This window comes from Schistocerca gregaria, chromosome 1, assembly GCF_023897955.1.
Source record: "Schistocerca gregaria isolate iqSchGreg1 chromosome 1, iqSchGreg1.2, whole genome shotgun sequence".
Taxonomy (NCBI): domain Eukaryota; kingdom Metazoa; phylum Arthropoda; class Insecta; order Orthoptera; family Acrididae; genus Schistocerca; species Schistocerca gregaria.
Genome location: NC_064920.1, coordinates 822,333,684 through 822,360,090, shown reverse-complemented (window position 1 = coordinate 822,360,090; position 26,407 = coordinate 822,333,684). Strand labels below are relative to the sequence as shown.

Here is a 26,407-nt window from a genome sequence, read left to right as displayed (position 1 = left end):
CGTGGCGCAATTGGAATTATATTTTGCTTGACCTTTCTCTTCCCAAGAGAAAACCAGACTGGAGATGTATCACGGAACGGGTGCACAGCAACTTGGCCGTGAGTTTCGCTTCAGTTAGTACCAGTGAACGTATAATCTCGGACTGTAAAGGGTTGACAATCTTCTGCGCGAACGCGATTCACTCGCGAAGCTTGTCTGTGAAAGCTGTTTCTGCTCAAGACAGCAACAAGAAATACTGATTCTATGCCAATTATTTCCTCGTACTGGTATGAATGTTTGTGATATGCTTTTACCAGTACTAGTCGTTTACACTTTGCCACGCGAATGGAATAGTTCGACGTGTCACGTAACTGGGATGTCGCCAGGCTTTGTAGTGGCGGTCGGTGTGAAAGTTGAGCGCTGGACGGACGAGAGCGCTATTTTAACACATTTGATCGCTGCCAGATTGTGGCTGTCTGACGCGTAGGGTATTCCCTCCATCTACGAAGTGGTGGAAACACTCAGCTTTCCACGTTCCTTTCCGGATTACCGCAATGTGGGGAAGACTGCTGCCGCCAGAATCGATTGATGTGTACACTGTGCTGATTATAGGAATTCCTCTGGATTTCTATAGCGAAAAGATGGCGCAGAGTAGAACTAATCATTCGGCAGTTCAGTGGTGGGCGAAAAAAAGAAAAGTCTTGTACGTTTACCTTACAGCATGTCGCAAGGTATACGGATGAGCGTGGCTGGAGGAAATAGACAGTGGAGCTCTAAGCATGGAAAGAAGTCACTCAACTTATGAGTCATGGATGCACGCTTCCCGCAAGATATGAGAATGTCGTAAACCACACGATGCAATTTATCCAACTCGGCAGCAGTGCTCTCTTCAGCCAGGTGGTGGAGGGAGGTATTCAGTTGTGAGGGGCATTTACATTACGTAAACTAAGCTCTTGACATGTCTGGCATTGTCTCACCAGTGAATGTGTGTGTGTGTGTGTGTGTGTGTGTGTGTGTGTGTGAGAGAGAGAGAGAGAGAGAGAGAGAGAGAGAGAGAGAGAGATGGTGGTGGTTAGCAGTTGGCAGTACTGCAGATCTTGCGACTCTCGTCAGGTACCTAAAGCAGGAAGAAAACAGTTCACAAAGCGAGTATTAACGAAGGTATGACAACGCTTGGCTGTAAAAAATCTTCCTTTTTGCAATCCGAATTGCGCTTGTACGAGAATGTATACAGGCGCGTCAAATGTTATCGAACAGTTCTCTTTGTCGTCACACGCCCTTATCGAATGAAATCGTGAAGGCATAGTTAGAGCGGCGAAGGAAACTAGTCAACCCTGTAGACAAGAAACTGCACACCTATTATGTAGTTCCTCCCGATGCGATTTGGAGCTCTTGCAACACCCTTTTATATTTATTTTTATAAATATCCAAATAACTGAAATTTGAACTTTGAACTTTGCACTCACGCAAAATCGCTTCAGATTTCTTAGCTTTTTCCGAGAAGCATCAGCATCGTTTCAGCATTTTTGGAGCGACCGAGCGAGGTGGCACTGTGGTAATACACTGCACTCGTATTCAGAAGGACGATGGTTTACATCTACATGATTATTCTGCAATTCACAGTTAAGTGTCTGGCAGAAGGTTCATCGAACCACCTTCAAGCTGTTTCGTTACCGTTCCACTCTCGAACAGCGTGACAAAAAGGAACACACAACTCTTTCTGTGCGAGCTCCGGTTTCTCTATGTTATTATGATAATCATTCCTCCATATGTAGGTGGGCGACAACAAAGTATTTTCACACTCTGAGGCGAAAGTTGGAGATGGAAATTTAGTGGGTAGATCCTGCAGCAACGAAAAACGCCTTTGTTTTAATGATTGCCATCCCAATTTACGTATCATATCCATGTCCCCGTATCCCCTGCTTCGCGATGCTGCAGAACGAACTGCCCTTCTTTGAACTTTAACGACGTCGTGATTCTTCAGTTTCTCATAGCGTATTTGTTGCTTGAACAGTCCACGGGTTTACTGCCGGTTCATAGCGTCCAACGATGTCGTCCGTCAATCCTGTCTGATGCGGATCCCACACCGCACAGCAGTATTTCAGAAGAGGACTTACAAGCGTAGTGTAGGGAGTCTCTTCAGTAAATCAGTTACGTTTTCTAAGCGTTCCGCCAATAAATCTGAGTCTTTCGTTTGCTTTCCCCACAACATTTTCCATGTGATTGTTCCAATTTTGAGTTATTCGTAATTGTAATCACTAAATATTTAATTGAATTTACAGCCTTTAGATTTGTGTGATTTATCGTGTAACCGAAATTTAGTGGGTTCCTTGTGGTACTCATTGATGACTTCACTTTTCATTATTTCGCAGCATACAGATATCTTGTCTAAATCGTTTAACAATTCATCTTGATCATCTGCTTGCAATCTAGGAGGGCTGCTCTGATTGTCTCCTAATTCGTTTATATAGCTCAGGAATAGCTGAGGGCCTACAACAGAATGTCGGGGAGCGCCAGATATTTTCTGTTTTACTCGATAACTCTCCGTCAGTCAGTACGAACTGTGACCTTTCTGACAGGAAATCCCCCGTAGTTTTTTTGTGGTTTTTGTAAATCACTTAACGCAGATAGCGGGATGGCTCCTTTGAAAAGGACACAGCCGAATTGCTTCATTCTTCTCGTCATAGCAGAGCTCGTGTTCCGCCTCTAACGATGGAGTCGTCGTCCTTAAAGACAGTCGAGCATTTCTGTTACTGTGTATACTACACAACCAATGTAAGTTATAATCATCTCCTTTTGGATGTCGGAATGTGTCGTTGTTGTTGTGGTCTCTAGCGCGCAGATTGGTTTGATTTAGCTCTCCACACTAACCTGTCCTGTTCAACCTCTTGATTCTGCGCAACTAATGCAACCTACATCCATTTGAACCTGTAAAATGTGTTCAGGACTTGCGGTTTTGGGGTTTCCCTCCACAATTTTAAGCGCTCCTCCCCACACTTCCTTACAGTACCAAATTGACGATTCCTTGATGCCTCAGCGTGTGTGTTATCAACTATCCCTTCTTTAACTTTGCTTGTGCCTGAAAGTTCCTTTTTCCCGTTATTACTTCTTCGTTGGTAACTGAATCTACCCATTTAATTTTGGACATTTTTCTATGGCACTGTGTCTCAAAAACATCTTTTCTCATGTTGCCTGAACTGCTTGTCGTCCGCTTTTTTCTTCCATGGGCTGCACTCCATACAAATACCTTCAGATAAGACTACCTAACATTTCGGCTGTCTTTGGAGCCTCCTCTTCAGAACGACTATACTCGACCCAGGCAAACATCTGAAAGGGCTTAATCGAGTTGAGCGTTTCGTTGCCCGCTTTTCCCAGTAAATGTGCCGTTGGCTGCCAGCAGTAGGGGCCTAGCTATCCGCGACAACCCGCCAACTCCTTGTTGATCCCGTCCTAGTTGGCGCAGGTGCTGCCCCTGTAAGCTCGGCTGTTGGCCCGACCATTACAGCGGCCTGCAGTAATGCCAGACTCCGCTGTATATTACGGGGCTGCTGGCAGGTACGAAGGCCACTGCAGCCGGCTCGCCGGCCACGTCATCATTGCCGTTGTGTAACGTTGGATGGAGTTCACCCGTCCTCGCCGCCTAGATGTCGGGACGCAGAAATGAGGGCTGTAGGCCTCTCTCTTCTAGTTACTGGTGCGAACAGTTTATGTTCCGCGCATTCTCTGCACTAGCCGTGTAGCCAGATATGCCTACTTCATCGCAGAGACTTGTTTCTTGCGCCCTTAAGCCTTCCACACATGGGCGACCGAGCGTAGCAGACCGTCGCCAGGTCGTGTGATATATCGCTAGCTGTTCGCACTCCTGTGGGCAAATTGCTAATCGCACGCGATGAACCGGCCATGCGTGGCAATATGGCCAAGTGGCTGCGTATCGTTTGTGTGGTTATTAAGTCTGACTGTGTGGTTCTGTTTCATTTCACTGTGCTCACTTGGAGTAAGAAGTTCACATTAGAATTTATAATTACTCAGGGAGCTGAAGTCACACTATAACAAGGAGATGAACCGCGAGGTGCGGCTTATATTAACAAGGGAGATAAGTACACTGAATAGCCAAAGAAACTGGTACACCTGCCTAGTATCGTGAAGCCCCCCCCCCCCCCCCCCCCGAGAGCACGCAATGTCGAATTGACGCCATGAATCCTGCGGGGCTATCCATAAATCCGTAAGAGTAGAGGAGATGGAGAACTCCCTGAACAGCACGTTGCAAGGTGTCCCAGATATGCTCAATAATGTTCATGTCTGAGGAGTTTGGTGGTCAGCGGAAGTGTTTAAATTCAGAATGTTCCTGGAGCCACTCTGTATCTGTTCTGGATGTGTGGCGTGTCGCATTGTCGTGTTGGATTTCCCCAAGTCCGGCGGAATGCAAAATGCACATGAATGAATACAGGTGATCGGACAGGATGCTTACATACGTGTCGCCTGTCAGAGTCGTATATAGACGCATCAGGGGTCCCGTATCATTACAATTGCACACGCCCCACACTATTGAGAGCATGCACCAGCTTGAACCGTCCCCTGCTGACAAGCAAAGGCCATGGATTCATGAGCTCCATACCCATACATATCCATCCGCTCGATACAATGTGAAACGAGACTCGCCCGACAAAGCAACATATTTCCAGCCATGAACAGTCCAATGTCGATGTTGACGGGCACAGACGAGGCGTAAAGCTTTGTATGTGCAGTCATCAAGGATACACGAGTGGGCCTTCGGCTCCGAAAGCCCATATCGATGATGTTTTTGATGAATGGTTCGCATGCTGACACTTCGTGATGGCCGAGCATTGAAATCTGCAGAAATTTGTGGAAGGGTTGCACTTGTGTCACGTTGACCGATTTTCTTCATTCGTCGTTGGTTCCGCTCGTACAGGATCTTTTTCCGGCCGCAGCGATGTCGGAGATTTGATGTTATACCGACTCCTGATGTTCACACTACACTCGTGAAATGGTCGTACGGGAAAATCCGCACTTCATCGCTACCTCCGAGACGCTGTGTCCCTTCGCTCGTGCGGCGTTCAAACTAACTTAAAATCACAACCTTCCATTGTAGCAGCAGTAAACGATCTAACAACTACGCCAGACACCTTTTGGCGTATATAGGCGAAGCCGACGTCAGCGCCGTATACTGCCTGTTTACATATTTCTGTATTTGAATACGTATGTCTATACCAGTTTCTTTGGCGCTTCAGTGACTAAATAACTGGTAGCACCAAATTTTGGAGTCACCAGTATTTTTAAGCTTGCGGCGTAGACACGGAAATTCAGGAGAAGTTCGTAGCAGTAGTCACGAAAGACGCAGCTCTGTCTTCTGATTTTAAGTTACCTATTACACAACGGTAAGTATTATTAATTTTTTTGAAATTCTAAACACAATAAGGAAATATTAAGCCGACGCTTCGATAGATATATTCGAACATAGCTATTCTATAGCTAAATCCCTTCTCGTATCATATAATCTTACTTTCCATCGTGCAATTTACAACAAGAATTATGTGAAAGAGCATTGTTGCTGTTGCTAACATTTCTATAAACACATCGAGATTATGAGAGCAGGTAAACTGCATGACTACTAAATAAAAAAGGAATTGACGAATTAGATTTACTTGCTAAATACACTCTGGAAAGATTCGATCAACACACTTGGTGTCAATGAAAAATGTGAAGTTTCCTTTAACAGTAAAGGTCCTGAGAAAGCCATTTCAGAACAAGTGAAATCAATTTTAATTCCCGTTTACTTTTTTTCAGGTTTTGGTAGCCATACGAAAATGCACTGCCATCGCTACTAAACACAGCAGTTAACTTGCCATAGCAGAACTTTACGACACAGTAACGTTCGAAATACTGGTTGAAATTGCTAGGTAAATCGCTCGTCTGTGGTGTCCGTAAGAGTCGTCGTTTTAGTGTCGCGGAATATGTTACCAGTTTCATCAGTATTATTTCCATATCAGAAGAGAATGGAAATTTTTACTGGGAAGTAGATTCGTGTTGTCTCTGATTCTCTTGCGGTGATAATTACAGTTCTCAGGAGAAAACGTACATGTTATCTTCAAATGGTTCTAAACACTATGGGACTTAACATCTGAGGTCATCAGTCCCCTAGACATAGAACGACTTAAACATAACTAACCTAAGGACGTCATACACATCCATGACCGAGGCAGGATTCGAACCTGCGACCGTAGCAGCCGCGTGGTTCCGGACCGAAGCGCCTAGAACCGCTCGGTCGCACTTGCCGGCACATCTTATCTGTTAAGACTCTTACGATGTAACGGTGATATGAAGGAAAACAGTAAGATAGTCATCTCACGCATCTACCTTCAGCGTTACTCGTTTCAGGCTGAAAATTACAGCTTTTCTCTTACTCTTACTCTTGAACTACTAAATTGATACCGATTCGAAGGATTTGCATTTAGAAATGCAACATCGCTTATTTCAGGTTTGTATTCTGCTATGCCTGCAAAACCTTTTTGGAAGCTGAACAATGGTTTTCTTTCAGGAACTTGTGATTCTTACATTGTGTGTTATGTGTGTGACAACTGGTAACTAGTATACAACGAGAGATACCGAGTATGCATACAATGGAGAGTACACAGCGCATTGTAGTTCTGAAGGAAAGGCATTTGCTTTATCGTTATGTAGCTGCAGGTTTTTCATCCAGACCAGTTTTGTTTTAATTATTCACGGTCTTGATATCCAACATATCGCCTAAGAATATGTTACGTTCATAAAGTGCCGTGGAAACTGTCAAAAGCTTATTGTAGGAAGTTACCTTGTTAAACTCTTTTTTCTATCTAAAACCACTGAAACCGGATAATATTACGAACATTTCATATCTGCGCACAATCTTGTAATCCACCCTTTTAATGTGTAAAATGGATGCTCAGAGTGGGTTTATTTGTGTTGTTATTCAATTGGTGTCCTACCCACTGAATTTGTTTTCGTCCTTTCCGTTTGAATTTATGTGACGTTTTGGGTAATCATTTGAAATACCTACTGTATCCGAACGGCTGACGAAATATTATAACTTTTGCATGAAGCAAAGAACTGGAAGCAAACTGAGGTAACAGTATAAAATTATTAGTGTGGTATTCATAGCGTTGATGAAGTGAAGTAGGCACTGTTATTTCCTGAGATCCGTTGTGTCTTCGGGTCATTGCAGGAGAATCGTTATTCCTCCAGTTCCGTGATAATCAACATAGAGTATGGACACACTGTTTCGTGAGCCGTCCTGGTCTTCACCCACTAGTGAACAGAGTCGCCAGAATTGAAACAAAGACGATATGATCGTTACTGTTGTTAGTTGATGCCCTGTAGTCCACATGGCAATCATACTGTAGTCTGCCGTCGGTAGTTTATCTTTGCATCTTTTGATCATGAACTCTGAAACTACAAGTATTTTGTCAGTACCAACGTAACACCGTGAGCAGCCTACGCGACTTCTGCCTGTGTGCGGTTGGAACAGCCAGTTTTCTGAAGGTGCCCGCGCGGTTGTCGTCCTTAGCCGCAGTTTCAGATTTAACGTGTATGGAGTTCCCGTGTCGCCTGCTTTCGTTCAGTAAAACCTCTAACCGCAGGCTCTCAGGTATCGCATCAGAAGTCTCTCTCTGGCATCGAAACGGGACTTACTGAGGGGGCCAGGTGGATTTGAAATTTTAAATAAGTTTTTAAACGACGAACATAGCCATCCTTCAGGCAGCATTGAACATACAAGTCTGCGATTATATTAATTAGTGACGACGTGCACGGGGAGGGTTGCTGCCTAGTTTAAAGCTGCAGATATCGTACAACAGAATCGACGTAGAAAAAGCGTTCGACAATGTAAAATGGTGCAAGATGTTCTTAATTCTCGAGATGGTGCGTGGAAAATGTAGAGGAGAAAGGATAATACACAATATGTATTAGATCTTATAGTTAAATGTTTCCTTGACAATCCTGGTAGTAGTGATAATAAATAAGGGAAAAATGAATTGAAGTTTGTGTTAGGGAGGGCACTCACCTTAGATAGTTCGTGTAGCAAGCTGACCATAGTACTGCGGTGGTGTAATGGTTAGCATTTCTGCCTAGCAAGAAGACTAGGGTTCGCCTCCCGGCTGCAGAACAAATTTTAATTCATTTCGTCTGCTTTGATCTTTATCGTAGGTAATATAAAGACACTTAAATGTCTCAGGGAAACATTTAATTATAAGATCTATAAGATCACCAATGGTACAAGGACGTCCCATTACGTCCAATGCTGAGGTGCTTGTCAATATCGGAGACCCTTGGCAGTAGTGACATATGTGTTGGGGAGGGCAAACAGCTTAGGTAGTTCGTGCAGCAATGTTGACCGTCGTACTGTGGTGGTGTAATGGTTAGCATTTGTGCCTACCAAGCAAGAAGACGCGTGTACGAGTTCCGGCCGCAACACAAATTTTAATTCATTTCGTCAGCTTCGTTCATTATCGTAAATATGTATTAGAGTGGATGAGCAATAACGGAGTTCTCTGAGTAAAAATAGTGTAAGCAGATGTCAGACTGAGATTCATTGGAAGAATCCTAAGGAAATGAAATCCGACAACAAAGGAAGTAGGTTACAGTACGCTTGTTCGCCCACTGCTTGAATACTGCTAAGCAGTGTGGGATCTGCACCAGATAGGGTTGATAGAAGAGATAGAGAAGATCCAACGGAGAGCAGCGCGCTTCGTTACAGGATCATTTAGTAATCGCGAAAGCGTTACGGAGATAACAGATAAACTCCAGTGGAAGACTCTGCAGGAGAGACGCTCAGTAGCTCGGTACGGGCTTTTGTTAAAGTTTCGAGAGCATACCTTCATCGAAGAGTCAAGCAGTATATTGCTCCCTCCTACGTATATCTCGCGAAGAGACCATGAGGATAAAATCAGAGAGATTAGAGCCCACACAGAAGCATACCGACAATCCTTCTTTCCACGTACAATACGAGACTGGAATAGAAGGGAGAACCGATAGAGGTACTCATGGTACCCTCCGCCACACACCGTCGGGTGGCTTGCGGAGTATGGATGTAGATGTAGACGGAGTATTTTATCCATAATATTCAATCTGTACATTGAACAAGCAATGACGGAAGTAACAGGTACATTCAGGAGTGGCTTTAAAATTGATGGTGAAAGAATACCCATGATAAGCTTCATCCTCAGTTAAAACTGCGAAGAATTACAGGGTATACTGGAGGACACAAAATGCGTATTGGCACAGACGGTCCAAAAGAAGCCTGCTAGTATCAAACATTGGCCCCCAATATAAGGAAGAAATTTCTGAGAACATACTTCCGGAGCAGAGAATTCAATGGAAGTGACTTGTGGACCGTCGGCAAATCGGAAAACGAGAGAATTGAAGCGTTTGAGACGTGGTGCTATAGGAAGATGTTGAAAATTTGTTGGACTGATAAGAAATAATGAGGTTATTCGCAGAAGCGGCGTGATGAGGGAAATGAAGAGAAAAATGGATCAGAATACTGTGTATCCAACAAATAATTAAGGACGTTGGTTAGAAATGATTAAGATGAAGAGGTTGACGCAAGAGAGGAATTCACGGCAGGCCGTATCAAAAACAAACACGCATCCGTGCACATGGAGGACACTTGGCGTTGCTTGAAAAGTTACTTTAGAGTATACTGAAATTGCTTGTGGTTCGTTTAGAGAAGTAATTTGCAGCGTTTCTCTTGTGGGCTTTCAGATTTCAGTATAATTTTGTCCTTGAAATCATGTAATATACGCGGCTAGTTTCCGTACAGCATATTCTTCGCGCAGTTCCACATGCAAAAAGCCGGGGATAATATGTACGCGTGTAATGGGACATGAGATCACAAAAGCGAGAGCTTTGATACAGGCCATTCAGCTTTGCAGTTGATGTGATGCAACCGGTTGCACATACTGAAAAACCATTCGTCTCAGCATGGTAGACAAATTCCTATCCTTGACAGCGACTGTATACGTTAGATGAAAAATCATTATCGATTTCATTGAACCAGTACAATAGAATCAGCTAGTAGCTCACTGACAGAGTTAACAGCCACTGCATTTCGATGTTGTGAATACTCCGACGCTGTAATATATATTTTGGACTGTGCAGTCTTTCGTAATAGCCTGGGAAACGACCATGAACATCGTTCTCGTTTTATTCTGTTCCATATTGTGCCGTTATTGATTATCTCTTTGCGTCTCTGTGTGTGTGTGTCTGTGTGTGTGTGTGTGTGTGTCTGTGTGTGTGTGTGTCTGTGTGTCTGTGTGCGTGTGTGTAAAACTGTAGTACTAACACTACGTTCCGTTGATCTGTAAGTCCCGTCGGTCACGTATTTGTGCAAAGCTGAATTTCTTGCATAAAACTGGGCACTTTACTTTCCTAGACAGACTCTTAGAAAATGTATAATATACAATTTTTACGCTTCTCTTCCCCCTGTGTACAGTACACGTACGATTTTCAGTGGTGGTCTCACAACATTGAATATTACGTTGATAACATACATACACTTTTTAACGTAAATGGACGAAGGCAGTATTCCGATTTCGAAATCCACTTCTAAGTAAGAGACGGATATGATAATCAATCAAGCTTCATGTTTCTGTTCTATTGTTGTGTCTACAGAGTAGTTGTGTGAACTTGACCTGTAAATTCGAGGTCTCCTCGCCTCTCTACAACAATGTGCTTATTTTGCTTCGTATGAAGGCAGTGTGTAAATACTGGTATTGAAGTACAAACTAATAATAAAAGATTAATAAATATCCGATAGGAAAGCTCTTTTTTAGCACATGACGTTTACGTAAATTGCTGAAAAACAACTGTAAATGTTATGAGTGATAAATACGGCTGGTGCTGTGGTATTAAATCTGTGTTTTTGTTTGATAAAAGGTACGAAGTGGCTGGACAGTCTGAGTAGCGTATTATTATAACCACTTGCTTCGGAACAATACGCGAGTGAAGACTAGATTTTAAAAAAATTATGCAAGTTCTGGGTGTAAGGTAGTGTTAACATCGAAGTCAGTGTGTCGAAACAGAAGAATCCTCGTGACTTCCCAAGCATACCACCCGCCGATTAGGAAAAGTACAAGAAACCTAATTCAGAAAACCGACTCTCATTCCATCCGGCCACGAGACCACGGCTCCGTACACCTTTTCGTTGCACAGTATACAGCTGGTTACTGTCTGCTGCAGTAACGTCCGCTTCTTCACGACAAAATCACGAGGTCGTGAGAGACGGCCGAGCTGCAATTGCAAAGGAGTAGGGAAAGGAATCAGCCTTGTCTTTTCCGTAAGAACAGTCCTGACATTTGCCTTGACCGATCTGGGCAAGTCCAGACGGCTACTGTATTAGCCTGACGCAGCTGCAACGTTTCCGCTGCTGCCGAAACAGGAACCATCGCGCGATACTTCACTTTACCAGAGAGTGTGCACCATTTCGTTTTGGCTCCTCTGTCGGTGAGGCGGGGCGCGGGGTTTAGGTGTGTACCGGAAGAGCTGGACATGTGCCTGGAAAAGAGGATAAGATTTTGTTTCGAGTTGGCGAACATTCCTCATTTTCTTTGTTCTGTCAGATTGTATGCTTGGTCACTTATAGGAAGTGAAAAACGGCCAGTGTTGTTTGTTCATTTCGAGTCATCAAAAAATAAGCGTCATAGTTCGCACCTTTTAAGCTGAGTAGTTCTAATGCGACTGCTCCCTTCGTAGATACGTCAGACGCTAGGGTAGGCGGCTGTGATCCCCGTCATTGAGCCGCAGGCGGCATTCTGATAAGCTGCGCGGCATGCTGTGTGGAATGTGCCCTGTAGCGCTTAAGCGCTCCGAAGCACTGCCCCGCCTAATCCCCTACGGTGCTGGTCCCCCGATTGCCTGCAGTTATACCGCCAGCACTGCTTCCTCCTGTGCTACTGTGATCCTATCGCTAATCTCGCGAACTGTGTTTGCTTTAAGCACCGTCTTCCTGCTCGCCAGTCTGGCGATTCTCCTGTAGGAGGGTAAAAGAAACTTAACCTCACGATCAGCCGCAGAGAACCACCCGGAGCCGATCGGCCGCCGCGTCGTCCTCTGTCACATGACGTTACTCAGATGCAGTATGGAGGGTCAGGGGTCAGCACACCGCTCTCTCGGCCGTTGTTGGCTTTCCAGACCCTGAAGCCGCTACTTCTCGTTCAAGTAGTCCTCTACTGGCAGCATGAGGCAGAGTAGATAACCTTGTTAGTCATCCGACCGCGGAAAAATATCTGGCAGGACATGGAATAGAACCCGGATGCACGACGTGTCAGTCAGACACGCTGAGCACCAAGGCCGGTTCAAGAAAATTTCTCCACACAAGCGACATATTATTTGATGCTTTTACTCATTTTGCTCTTGTCATGTCTATAATAGTCTACCTCTGTAACTGAAGGGTACCGTTCATACATATTACTTTGTGAACCTGGGTTCGATTGCTGGTGACAACACAAATGTAAACTAATAGACCAACTGCTGAAGAGGCCTCAAATGAAAATATATCAATAAAGGGTACTTTCCTTTTCCGAACTCTTTCATGAAGTTGCACAGCCAACCTAATCAAGTACCGTGCGTGCGTGCCTGTTTGTGTGTGTAAAGGGATTTCTTAAGCTTAATAAATTTTCGCAGTCATCACACAAAGGTTGGTCTCACGTTGCTGATCTTGAGGAGACCAAAAGTTTAACGGAAAATGTAGAGAAAGCTGAAGCTTGACTTTTTACGGATACACAAAGCACTGACTGGACTAGAAATCTCTAACGCCAGTAAAAAACCAAAGTCCTTTCGGGGGCCGTGCATGAAACCTGTGGATCTGTAGCTCAGACCGCCGGCTGGAGTGGCCGAGCGGTTCTAGGCGCTACAGTCTGGAACCGCGCGACCGCTACGGTCGCAGGTTTGAATCCTGCCTCGGGCATGGATGTGTGTGATGTCCTTACGTTAGTTAGGTTTAAGTAGTTCTAAGTTCTAGTGGACTGATGACCACAGAAGTTAAGTCCCATAGTGCTCAGAACCATTTAAACCATTTTTTTTGTAGGTCAGACCTATAGTTACCTGTTCCAGTTATTTTTAAAAATTTAAAAACAGCGGCAGCGTGCGGTACCCTGGAACAGCTTTGCAACAGGTGTAGTGGCTGACAAGGGAACCTCCCCGTCGCACCCCCCTCAGATTTAGTTATAAGTTGGCACAGTGGATAGGCCTTGAAAAACTGAACACAGATAAATCGAGAAAACAGGAAGAAGTTGTGTGGAAGTATGAAAAAAGTAAGCATAATATACAAACTGAGTAGTCCATGCGCATGATAGGCAACATTAAGGATAGTGATGGAGCAAGAGCACCGTGGTCCCGTGGTTAGCGTGAGCAGCTTTGGAGTGAGAGGTCCTTTGTTCAAGTGTTCACTCGAGTGAAAAGTTTACTTTATTTATTTTCGCAAAGTTATGATCTGCCCGTTCGTTCATTGACGTCTCTGTTCATTGTAATAAGTTTAGCGTATGTGTTTGGCGACCGCACCGCAAAACCGTGCGATTAGTAGACGAAAGGACGTGCCTTCCCAACGGGAACCGAAAACATTTGATCGCAATGTCATAGGTAAACCGATTCCTCCACAGGAAAACACGTCTTCTATATTCTATACGATACTGGTGACGGCATGTGTGTCAGATGACAGGAATATGTTGTCAACCCACCTAACTTGTACACTTGGCGAGTGGGTAAAAAGATTCTTCTACCTTGTCCGATTTACGTTTTCTTGTGGATGTGATAATCACTCCCAAAAAAGTGATGACGGACGGATAATAATTGTCTGTAAATGAAAAATTAAACTTTTCACTCAAGGGAAGACTTGAACCAAGGACCTCTCGATCCACAGCTGCTCACGCTAACCACGGGACGACGGCACTGTTCAGCTCACATTCTCCTTCATGTTGCCTATCTTGCGCATGGACTACGTAGTTTGTATATTTTGCTTATTTTTTTTCATTGTTCCACACACCTTCTTCCTGTTTTCTCGATTGATCTGTGTTCAGTTTTTCAAGGTCTATCCACTGTGCCAACTTATAGCTAAATATGAGGGGGGTGAGATGGGGAGATTTCCTTGCGGCGTATGCGTCCACGACGTTGCGGCGCGGCAGATGGCGATGACAGATTCCTGCTGCTGCTGCTGCCGCCTGTAGCCAGCTGCCTTTTGTGGCCTCCGTACTCTTTGCCTTGCCGGGAGAACCCGCGGAACCGCCGCCAGCCACAGGTCAATGTCCGCGCTGTCATTTGGATCGCCGCACATTTGCATTTCCTTTTGGAGTACAAAGCATGAGGTCACCAGAGGCAAAGCTTCAATGCCGCCTGTTTACCGAAGGACACCTGCCGTTGCGAAAGAGGCTTGTACTTGAGGTAGGACTCAGTGCCCAAACTCACGGCACAAGCGCACTCCCTTCAGCGTAGTTTTCCGGTCACCTGTGTTACTGTGAAACAGCCTGGAATCGAAGCCGGATGTTTGCCTTTCGCGGTCAACGCCCCCCCCCCCCCCTCCCCAGCTGAACCTCTCGTGCCTCAAGCTTCAACATTCCAGTTTCTCTCTTGTACTCTGGCGAGAGTACGTACTCTTCTGCCAAACCTAGCCTTCTGTTCGTCGAGTGAGGTGTCAGACAGGCGTCATAATTCGCTTTTCTGCTTAGAAGTGGTCTGTTGATTTTAAACATCACGTTTCAGAATCTTCCAGTTTCTGGTACGACTGTGTTTTCACCGTCAGATCAGGTCTACGCAGTACTGTCATCGAGATGTGGTTACATTACAGCCTCCTGTATTATAGACACCTGGTCGACTCTGTTGGATTTCTTCACATACACCTGTTCCTTGTGGCTTCTTTGCTTCGACAGCATTGTGTAATCGTGCTTCCCAGACGGAGGAACTAGTTTTATTCCACGGTGGTTACTTCAGCATCATGTGTAGTAGGTTATTATTCTATTTTCTGTTGCTGTTCATTACTTTTGTTTTGTTTGCACCCAGTCTTTATTTTGTGTTCAGAAGGGTTCTGACTTCAGTCGAGTACTGTCAACTGCAAATCCTCTTAGTTTCATATTTATTCGTAGCGTTCGCTCAAAGTCGTTCACTTCTGCTACCGTACACATATCAAGCAACAATTCCTATTTTAAATCAAGAGGAAGAATGACTGTGTGACGTAAGCTAATGATCATATATTTTAAAATTAAAAAAGTGGAATTGGTTCACGACGACTTTCCTCTCTCAGAAAATGCTTCTGTCATGTACCATTGTCCAGGTGTTAGCTTATTATACTTCAATAATCGATAACTAAGGCCGTTTACAGATGATCGATTACAATAATCTTCGCAGCACAGCAAAGTTAGCCAAGACGCAACAAGAAGAGGAGAAAGTAAACAACGATGCTATATATAATGTTTTCCTCATTGTGGGTGTGAAGAAATGAAATCCTTTAAACTATTTGTTGTGGTTTTCGACCATGTGGCAATCGGAATAATAATAATAATAATAATAATAATAATAATAATAATAATAATAATACACTTGAATGAATTTTATCAATTATGATGAGAAACCAAGGTAAGATAATGTTCTGAACTAATGTTCTGCGACAAATGTTCATTTCGTGTTTAGGAAGAATCGATTCCGTTTTGACATGATACTGCCGCAATACGAGTGGCCCCTACACGATATGCGTAACGGCTTCCCAGCGAAACTCCTGCAGTGTATTCGAAACAACCTTGGCAACATGTGGGCGGAGCCAGGTTGTTTCGAGTACGTTGCAGAAATTTCTATGGGATGCTCTTACACATCCTCCATACAGTTCCGATCTGTCCACACGTGATTTCCATATTTTTGGAGCCCTGTAGAGCGGCCTTCGTGACCATCGATTCGTTTCGGACCATGAGGTGCACCCCCGGGTACTGTCGTTGTTCATTAGGCAGTGCCTTCACTTCTCCGTGAATACCTTATAAAATGGTAAACTGCTTACTTATTTTTCCCCACGTATCTAATTTTCATTTATCTCCCTCTTATTTTATGCATTTGACGTCTATATTATTTCGTATGAGAATCTTTGCGGCCTGACGTAGGAAGCGATCCACCGTGACAAGGCACTGCGACAATCGTACTTTTACGGATCTCACTCCGTCTGCTGCCACCAGCAGCCGTGATGGCGTTGTAAACCTGAAGATGGTCCGAGGAAGGGCCGGAAACCGGTAGGTAACAAATAAAAAATCTGAAAACGTGACCGAGACTTTTTTATTCATTTTTAAAGTTTTATATCGATCGCTGTGCTTCAGTCAATCAATCCACGCCGCCTCCTGTATGTTTCGGATAGCCCAAAGCAATCACACGATCATCGAAATATTCATTCAGGAAATTAAAGACGTCGGCCGTGCGATGTGGCCGGGCACCATCTTGCATAAACCACGAGGTGTTCGCAGTGTCGTCTAAGGCAGTTTGTACCGCCACAAATTCAAGACGAATGTCCAGATAGCGTCATGCAGTAATCGTTTCGGATCTGAAAAATGGGCCAATGATTCCTTTGGAAGAAATGGCGGCCCAGACCAGTACTTTTTGAGGATGCAGGGACGATGGGACAGCAATATGAGGCTTTTCCGTTCCCCATATGCGCCAGTTCTATTTATTGACGAAGACGTCCAGGTAAAAATAAGCTTCGTCAGTTGCCCACATGCATATCGCCGTCATCAATCCTGTGCACTATATCGTTAGCGAATGTCTCTCGTGCAGCAATGGTAGCGGCGCTGACGGGTTGCCGCGTTTGAATTTTGTATGGATAGAGGTGTAAACTCTGGCGCATGAGACGATACGTGGATGTTGGCGTCATTTGGACCGCAGATGCAACACGGCGAACGGAAACCCGAGGCCGCTGTTGGATCACCTGCTGCACTAGCTGCGCGTTGCCCTCTGTGGTTGCCGTACGCGGTCGCCCTACCTTTCCAGCACGTTCATCCGTCACGTTCCCAGTCCGTTGAAATTTTTCAAACAGATCCTTTATTGTATCGCTTTTCGGTCCTTCGGTTACATTAAACCTCCGTTGAAAACTTCGTCTTGTTGAAACAACACTATGTTCTAGGTGGTGGAATTCCAATACCAGAAAAATCCTCTGTTCTAAGGAATAAACCATGTTGTCCACAGCACACTTGCACGTTGTGAACAGCAGACGCTTACAGCAGAAACACGACGTACAGAATGGCGCACCCACAGACTGCGTTGTCTTCTATATCTTTCACATCACTTGCAGCGCCATCTGTTGTTGAAAATTGTAACTACTGTAATTTCGAAAGTTTGTCCGCCTGAAAATGTACTGTTGTCCCAAGCATATTGCAACAAACGGTGTATTTCTATCGCTGCTCGTTTAGTTTTTATTGCCGTTTCAAATATACCGGTCATTTTTGAAACACCCTGTATGATGTACACTTGGCGAGCCGTCTATTCCAGAGTGCATTCGCCCACGACACACATGTCCCAGCCTTCTTGGTGGTGATATGGGTTGGGGGCACAAGTTAGAACATTTGCTGTTTCTGCTGAGTAAAGTAACAGTTGTCCTCTACATTGCACAAGCTGTTATCCTCCTGATGCGCCCATTTCTTCGACTTGACGGGCTTTTACCCACAGAAGAGTGCACGCCCACGTATGTCTGCTGCGACGCCACGCGCTCTTAGTAGTGTACAACCACCACCCTGACCAGGCACGTCTCCGGATCTCTACCCAATTGAAGGTGTAGACGACATGATGAAGCGGGAATTTACTCGTTCTCGAGAGCCTGCGAGAACCAGTGCTGAAATGCAACAAAAGGCTCAAGATCCTTGGGACGATATGTCACAGGATTCCATTCGCCAACTTGATAGTTTGTATGCGAGAAAACAGGCCTGAGTTGCCGCCAGAGGGGCGTACACTGTGTAATGGTGCGACTCTCTAGGCACCGTTTACTGTGACCTCACCTGTGTGTTCAGTTTGGTCTGAGTTTATCATACACACCTACGATGATGACCTACGTTTCACGTCAGTAGTTAATAAAAGGACATTGACGTTGAGAGTTTTGTATTTTTGCAGGCGGTGTATAATTATCAGTGTTCGGTATGGCACATTTTATGATTTGTGGCAGTAGATGTAATGTACTACATTTCTGATTCATATGTACACTGAAACTGGTACTCCTGCCTAATATCGCCCACGAGAACGCACAGAAATGCCGCAACACAACGTTGCGCGGACTCGGAGTAGTGCTGGACGGAATTGACGCCATGAATCCTGCAAGGGTGTCCATAAATCTGTAAAAGCACGAGGGGATGGAGATCTCTTCGGAACAGCACGTTGCAAGGCATCCCAGACATGCTCAATAATGTTCATGTCTGGGGAGGTTGGCGGTCAGCGGAAGTGTTTAAAGTCAGAAGATTCTTCCTGGAGCCACTTTGTAGCAATTCCGGACGTGTGGGGTATCGCATTGTCCTGCTGGAATTGGCCACGTCCGTCAGAATGCACATTGGACATGAATGGATGCAGGTGATAAGACAGAATGTTTACGTACGTGTCACTTGTCAAAGTAGCATCTAGACGTATCAGGGGTTCCCTATCACTCCAAGTGCACGCGCCACACACCATTAAGTAGCCTTCAACAGCCTGAACAGTCCTCTGCTGACATGCAGGCTTCATGGATTCATGAGGTTGTCTCGTTCCCCGTACACGTCCATCCGCTCGGTACAATTTGACACGAGACTCGTCCGACCAGGCAAGATGTTTCCCATCATCAACAGTCCAATGTCGTTGTTGACGGACTCATGCAAGGCGTAAAGCTTTGTGCCGCGCAGTTTTCAAGGGTACACGAGTGGACCTTCGGCACCGAAAGCCGATATCTATGATGTTCCTTGAATGGTTTTTCACTCTGACACTTGTTAATGGCCCAGCAATGAAATCTGCAGGCAGTTTGCGTAAGGGTTGCTCTTCTATCACGTTGAGTGATTCTCTTTAGCTGTCGTTGGTCCCGTTCTTGCAGGGTCTTTTTCCGGCCGCAGCGATGTCGGAGATTTGATGTTTTATCGGATTCCTGATATTCACGGTACACTCGTGAAACGGTCGGGCGGGAAATTCCCCACTTCATCGCTACCTCGAAAATGCTGTGTCACATCTCTCGTGCGCCAGCTATTACGTCACGTTCAAATTCACTGAAATGTTGATAACCTGCCATTTTAGCAGCATTAACCGATCTAACAACTGCGCCCTTTTTGTATTTAAAAAAAAGTCTAGCCCCTCGACGCCCACACCGGCATGATGGCCAACTCAAAAGGTCTGCTGCCATCTCTGCATAAGGATTTGTTTTCACTAAAGTGAGGTGTCGCAGGATGTGGGTACTGCGATATTTTGCGTACGTGTGGTTAAGGTTAACCATTAATACGCGCTCATCTGGAGATAGATTGGGTCGAAGTCGAACGAAGGGTAGCGGTTTGAAGGGCGGAGGAAAAAAAGTGCAAGGTAAGCGCCAAGGGAAAAAAAACGTATGCGATAATTAGGTCGGGTGATAAGAGCAGTAGCGGATGTCTTGCTGCATGCGATAGGTCATGCTAAGGTAGGGTTGGTTAGTAGTGGGTATCATGCATGTCAATCAGCGTCACCAAACCTTTAACAGTTAGGTTCATCATCGTTTTGTGTCTGATAGGTCATATATCAGATGCACAGTGTACGGTGATTTTGGTGATTTGTTTGTGCGTCAGTGGGCGAGCTTGTCCGTTTCCCTGTTGTAGCCTGTTGGTTGGCTTTAGTAGCAGCTGGTATTTCCAGTCAACGTTGCTGATATGCAGGGGCTTGCCGACATTTGTCGCTTGTTGGTGTATGTTATCTTGCCTTAGGTGACTATGCCTTAGCTAGCAGTGTCTTTGGCCGCTTATGCTTCCACATATGGCTGTGATCATAGTTCGCCAGAGCAAGGATGAAAGGACTGTTTGAGTGTCTCGAGTTCCTGTATAGTCGTGTGGCGTGTTTTTTGAATACTTCCTCGAGGGTTTCAAGGTGGTATTCGTTGTGAAGATCCGCGGTTGGTGTGTAGCGTGGAGCGTTGCTAATGATTCGTAGCACTTTGTTGTGTGTGATCTGCAGGCGGCGCAGTCGTGTAGGAGCTGCATATCCGCAGACGGGAGCTGCATACGTCATCAGAGGTCTAATCAGTGTCATGTATATGGACCTCGACACCCTCCTGTTCAGTTTGTTTTCCCTGTTGAGCACTGGGTAGAGCTGCTTGAGCCTCGCATGCGCTCTGTTGGCGACGTACTCGATGTGGTCCCCCAGCCAGACACCTAGGTCCCCGCCAGACACTTGTACTCTTGTCGACCGCAGCGCCGTATTCTGCCTGTTTACAAACCTCTGAATTTGAATAGGCATGTCTGTACTAGTTTCTGTGGCGCTTCATTGTATGACATTGTGTGTGTAGCCCAGCAGCTGACGAGCCCCTTTGCTTGCTGCAGACGCGCTGCTGGCGGACCTGCAGAACACGACCCTGGGCGGCGCCCCCGCCGGCCCCGGCCCCGGGCCCGCCCTCGGCCACGGCCACGGCCACGGCGGCACGTACCCGGGCTCGCACGCCTCGGCCAGCCCCACGCCGCCCCCGCACTCCTCCGGCGGCTACGGCTCGCTCAGCGGCCGCGGCCACCACGTGCGCGAGGCCGTCACCACGACCACGACCACGACCGAGTACCGGCCCGCCGGCGCGCCGCACCCGGAGCCGCCGCTCTCGGTAAGCCCCAGCCCCCTTCCTGCGCTCTGCTTCACATCTGTTACTCGACAAGGCCAAATGTAGACCCGGCACGGTGACGACTAATTTCGGCACCTGTCTCTAGGAGAGACGGCGAAAGAAAATCGCTGGCAGCTGGCAGCGCTATTGCCAGCTCTCAACTGCAAACCACAATGGCCAGCAGAGGAAATCATTAGTCATCTATAAAGCTGCAACAACGTTGAGACCATAGGAAATAGTGTTAAGTGACTGGTTGAGGTAGTCTCGCGAAGATCCGTGCAACTGTCAGGGATCTTCTTTCGCCGATTCTGCCATACACTATCTCAGCAGAAGTTCCAGATACACATTAGTGGACACTAATGTGCAGTGCGTCCATTCTTCGCGTTTACGACGTATCAACTCTGCTCGAAACACTATCAGTGAAGTGTATGAGTGTATGTGGAGGAATGGCAACGCATTCTGCAAATGGTTCAAATGGCTCTGAGCACTACGGGACTTAACATCTGAGGTCATCAGTCCCCTAGAACTTAGAACTACTTAAACCTAACTAACCTAAGGACATCACACAACACCCAGCCATCACGAGGCAGAGAAAATCCCTGACCCCGCCGGGAATCGAACCCGGGCGTGGGAAGCGAGAACGCTACCGCACGACCACGAGCTGCCGGCACGCATTCTTCCTCAACATCTGAAACCAGAGAAGGTAGTGATGTGCGACACTGGGGTCTCGAGAAAAGTCGACGTTCTAACTCATCCGCAGTGTGTTACATTGGGTTGAGGTCGGCACTCTGAACAGGCCAGTCCGCTTCGGAATGTTATTCTTCACAAACATCACAGATGCTTGAAAGTCTCTTCGGGTTTGCTGCCGGATCCTAAAACCAACTTAACTCGACATTTCTGCGATCCAACTGGTCGCAGTCTTCAGGAGAATGCTGCTTCTGCTGATGAGTCCCGCTGAGAACTGACGCCAGGCTGCATATCGACGTCCAATATAGACCACCGTTCAGAACACGACGCATGCGCCGCCCATCACGGTTGCTGCCCTCCTAGACAGGGAGGTGGCGTCGCCCTTAGTAGAACACTGCTGGCAACGATATATTGCACTCAGGGCCGCACCGAAGAACGTTCAGTTTTGATGCGAGATAATACAGGACTCCACGTCTTGCTAACAAGAAACTCATTGTCTCTGTTAATTAAATTATCCGCCAACCTAATTTCAATCGCCTCGTTATAGACACTGTTCCAAAAACCGGAAATGTTGGCAACTACCGCAGTTTCACCAAATTTAATACTGCGTCCCTCATTTAAGCAGTGATCTGCTACTGCGGATTTTTCCAGCCTCTTATGACGGCGATGTTCCACACACCTGTCATGAACTGTGCGAATCGAACGGCCAATGTAAGCCTTCCCACACTGACACAGAATTTTGTATACACCGGGTTTCCTAAGCCCAAAGTCATCTCTCACAGAGCCGAGTAGTGCCCTAATCTTAGAAGCTGGCCGGAACACACTGCTAATGTTAAAATTCCTTAAAATTCGTCCAATCTTAAACGATATGCCTCCAGCATAAGGAAGACAGACCACCGATCTGTGTACCTCTTCATGTACCTGCAGAGATGGTCCAAACTCCATAGCCCGACGAATCTGCTTCTCGGAGAATACATTTTCCTTAAAATCAGCCATCAAATGCGCAAGTTCTAGGGTTATCGAGTCAAGTTGATTTTAGGATCCGGCAGCAAACCCGACGAGACTTTCAAGACTTATTACGCCGGGAAAGCGTGCGTAGTCACTCACAGATGCTGCTTTATGATACGGTGCTTTGCATGCTGATACAATCAATCATCATCTCCGAACTGTTCCCCTGTAGTAAGCAGTATGTGTTGATAGGCTTCCACATTTAGCATTTTCGTAAGTGGGATGAGGAGACCACTCCCTAACCACGAAAAACGTCCTCATACTCTAAGACCACCTACTCCATACTTCTCTGTTGGTACTACACTTTCTCCAGCTATTCGCCATACTCAAAACATTTGTATCTAATCGGAGGGTATGAGTCATCACTCCAAATCACGTGTGTCCAGCCGCGCACTGTGCAGTGGCGTCGGTATTGAACCGCTTGAAGTGTCGCTTAGCACTGACTGCAGAAATGTGTGGCTTATGAGGAGCTCCTCGACCACTGTACCCCATTGTTTTTAGCTCCCTACGCACAGTCACTGTGCCAGCTGGACTGCTCGTAGCGCTTTGGAACTCCTGAGTCATTCCTTCCGCTGATTTCATACGGTATTCTACAACCACCCTCCGCAATGCTCCAGGGTCCCCCTTCGTCAGTACATGAGGTCCACCAGGTCTTGGTTCAGCTGTGGCTCTCCCTTCTCGTTTCCACAGTACAGTCGCATCACTAAGAGTTGAATTGGCAGCTTTAGAAGGGTTGAAATGTCGCTGATGGATTTCTTACTTGTGTGGTATATAATGCCTAATCCCCTTCGAAGTCACTGAGCTCTGCTCACTGACTCACTGTACTGTTACTGCTTCTCTGCTGACAACCACAGTACTGTCCGACTCCTTTTATACTGACGCGTCCGACTCTCGTTGCATCTCGTGGTCAATTTCGCATTACGTGGGGAGCACGGAGACCTTTGATCACATAGCGTAGGTGCAGTCGCGCTTCGGTTAGTTCGCAATGCATAGACTACAAGTTGTATTGGAAAATAACTCCACATACAACTGCGGCATGTTGCTTCTAACATCATTAACTTTATTGATCATAACAAGGAGAAAGAAGCGGTGGTGCTGATGGAAAGGTGATTGAATGTGCGAGCAAAGTCTTCAAAAATGGTTCAAATGGCTCCGAGCACTATGGGACTTAACTTCAGAGGTCATCAGTCTCCTAGAACTTAGAACTACTCAAACCTAACTAACCTAAGGACATCACACACATCCATGCCCAAGGCAGGATTCGAACCTCCGACCGTAGCGGTCTGCGGTTCCGGACTGAAGCGCCTAGAACCGCTCGGCCACTTCGGCCGGCAGCAAAGTGTTAAACCAAAGAAAGTCAGTGGTGTACAAATTACGGCGATGTGAGTCGAATGAAGTGTCTACACCGAAGAAGAAGAAACAACGTGCATACAGTAAAAACTCACAGACAATACGAATAATTGTGTTCTTAGGCTAAAATTTCTGCGATATTCAAATTTTCAAATGACTGTGAAATCTCATGGGACTTAACTTCTAAGGTCATCAGTCCCTAAGCTTACACACTACGCAACCTAAATTATCCTAAGGACAAATACACACACCCATGCGCGAGGGAGGACTCGAACCTCCCCCGGGACCAGCCTCTGCGATATTATGAGCAATACAAGGAAGTACCAAATGTGTTATGGTTTACGTAGGCCTGACCACACCGTGGTAGAACGCCGCAGCGAACTTCAGGTCTAGCAAAGAAACCCTGAGAACAATTGTTTGCCAAAATAAACAACTAATTATGTACTTCAAAAAAGGTAAACTACATAAGACAAAGGAAGTATCAGAAGTAAAGCAGTCAGCGGTTTGCTTAGGCAAGACGTGGATTCATGCATACTACACTGTGAATAATTGCCGGGAGAATGGTTCTGTGGAAGTAGGGAAAAGCGGTTGTCTGCCCTACCTGGATGTTTCGAATAGACTGAATAATGATGGCTCGCTGGGGCATTCAGCGTATCTAAAGCCCCCTCATAGCAATTTGTATTTGTAACCACCGGCCGCGCGGGATTAGCCGAGCGGTCCCAGCCGCTGCAGTCATGGGCTGTGCGGCTGGTCCCGGCGGAGGGTTGAGTCCTCCCTGAGGCATGGGTGTGTGTGTTTGTCCTTAGGATAATTTCGTTAAGTAGTGTGTAAGCTTAGGGACTGATGACCTTAGGAGTTAAGTCCCATAAGATTTCACACACAATTGAACATTTTGTAATCGCTGAATTCTCTTCACATGTCAAAAACTCTTGAGTGTGCTTGAAACACTTGCACACAAAGTTTATACAGTCTCAGATCCTGATGTTTGTCTGAAGAGCGCCGCTACCTACAAACAGTGTTCTGAGAAAATAGAAATTCTAGCCAGCAGGTTAACATAATACTATCAGCTAAAACCAAAAACCAGGAACTGGATAAAGAGCAGTGCACGGTGGCAAAATCTCTAGCTTTTCTTCCCTTTCTTGCCAATATTTCATTCCAGGTATTCAAAATCCTCCAGAGATTTGACGTTGAAGTTATTTTCCTCCCACTATCAAAATTTCAGTCCTGCTGGGATCAATAAAGGACGGATGGTGGGAATTTACAAAATATATTTCCAGTGGCTTGTGGGTTACATAGGCCAAACTACACGAATAATGGTAGAACGCTGCAGTGGCATAAACGCTGCACTCGCTTTATGATACCAACCAAGTCTGCTATGACTGAAAACTGTATCTTCGCCGGACATTAAATGATGATAAAACACTAATTTTGGCCAGAGGTTACATAATTTTGCGACTCCACTATTAAAGAATCGGTGAAAATATGCATCCTGGAAAATCTGATGGGCCGTGATAGCGGCTACCTGTTGGATAATGCATTGGAACTCCATCATTTCCACGATTTTCTCTAATCGAAGACCGTCAGGTGACTCCGATGGTGGCGCAAGGTGACAGCAGTGTCAGCTGAATTCCGCAGTTGTACCACATATGGCGCTGCCCGCAAGATAGTGTGGTCAGTCTGCCACCACTATCTTAACGCTCATGCTGAATATACACAGCACGTTAGTAAATTGCGGGAAGGGGGAAAGAGAATCAGTCTTCGATTGCTGAACGGAAGATGACTGGCAGGCGCCCGGTTGAAACATTATGCAGCAAGCCCGAATTTTTATTAAATACTATCGTACTGTCCGATGAGTACCGTTGTAAAAAGAGCTGGCCTTAGGCGCCTTGCCACCGTTCGCGCGGCTTCCTACGTCGGAGGTTCGAATCCTGTCTTCAGCATGGGTGTGTGTTGTCCTTAGCGTAAGTTAGTGTAAGTTAGATTAAGTAGTGTGTAAGCTTTGGGACCGGTAACCTCATCAGTTTGGTCCCATAATACCTTACCACAAATTTTCCAGAAAGTGTGGCCATCGTTCAGTTGTGCTATCTAGGGCACTGGCATGGTAGCATGTGACAGCATCGCACTGGTGAGAACACTTGAAGTCTACCATTGCTACATCGCTGACAGTTTCTCAAGCGTAAGCACCACTTTGATAGCACTATATGCGGGATTAAGTTCGCTTTACCAGGTAATACTTGTCTCAGCAGGCATTTCCTGTGCAGTTTGTTTACGTTCGTGGTGCTTCTGTGTGGGCGCAAGATCTTTCACAACCAGTGCCATTGCGCAATTTGGAGGTAGCGCGTCTATTAGCGACTGTTGTGAAATGGATGTACGTTTCTCCAAGGGTACATTAGAGCTGTCAGGTCTCAGCGTGTCTACCACAGAAACGTGTGGAAAAATTCACAGTTATTCATATATACATAGTACTGGGCAGAATGACACAAGCGGCGTTTCAGTGGACGCGAAATTGCGTTGCTCCTTTTTTTTAAATATATTTTTATTAAGTCGCTTTCTTGTCTGTCTTTCTATTCGGTAAAAATTTTTGCAATTGATTTAAAACTA

General features: G+C 45.8%; 1 protein-coding gene across 7 annotated transcripts in view; it reads left to right on the top strand.

The window, feature by feature from the left end:
* Window positions 1-26,407, top strand: part of LOC126271264 (paxillin-like) — a 447,630-nt gene that overhangs the window by 287,627 nt on the left and 133,596 nt on the right. For all 7 annotated transcript variants that reach the window (XM_049974139.1, XM_049974138.1, XM_049974140.1 and 4 more), the window contains exon 2: window positions 20,496-20,764. In XM_049974139.1, coding sequence (XP_049830096.1) covers window positions 20,496-20,764 — 269 coding nt within the window. The remainder of the gene's footprint in view (window positions 1-20,495; window positions 20,765-26,407) is intronic.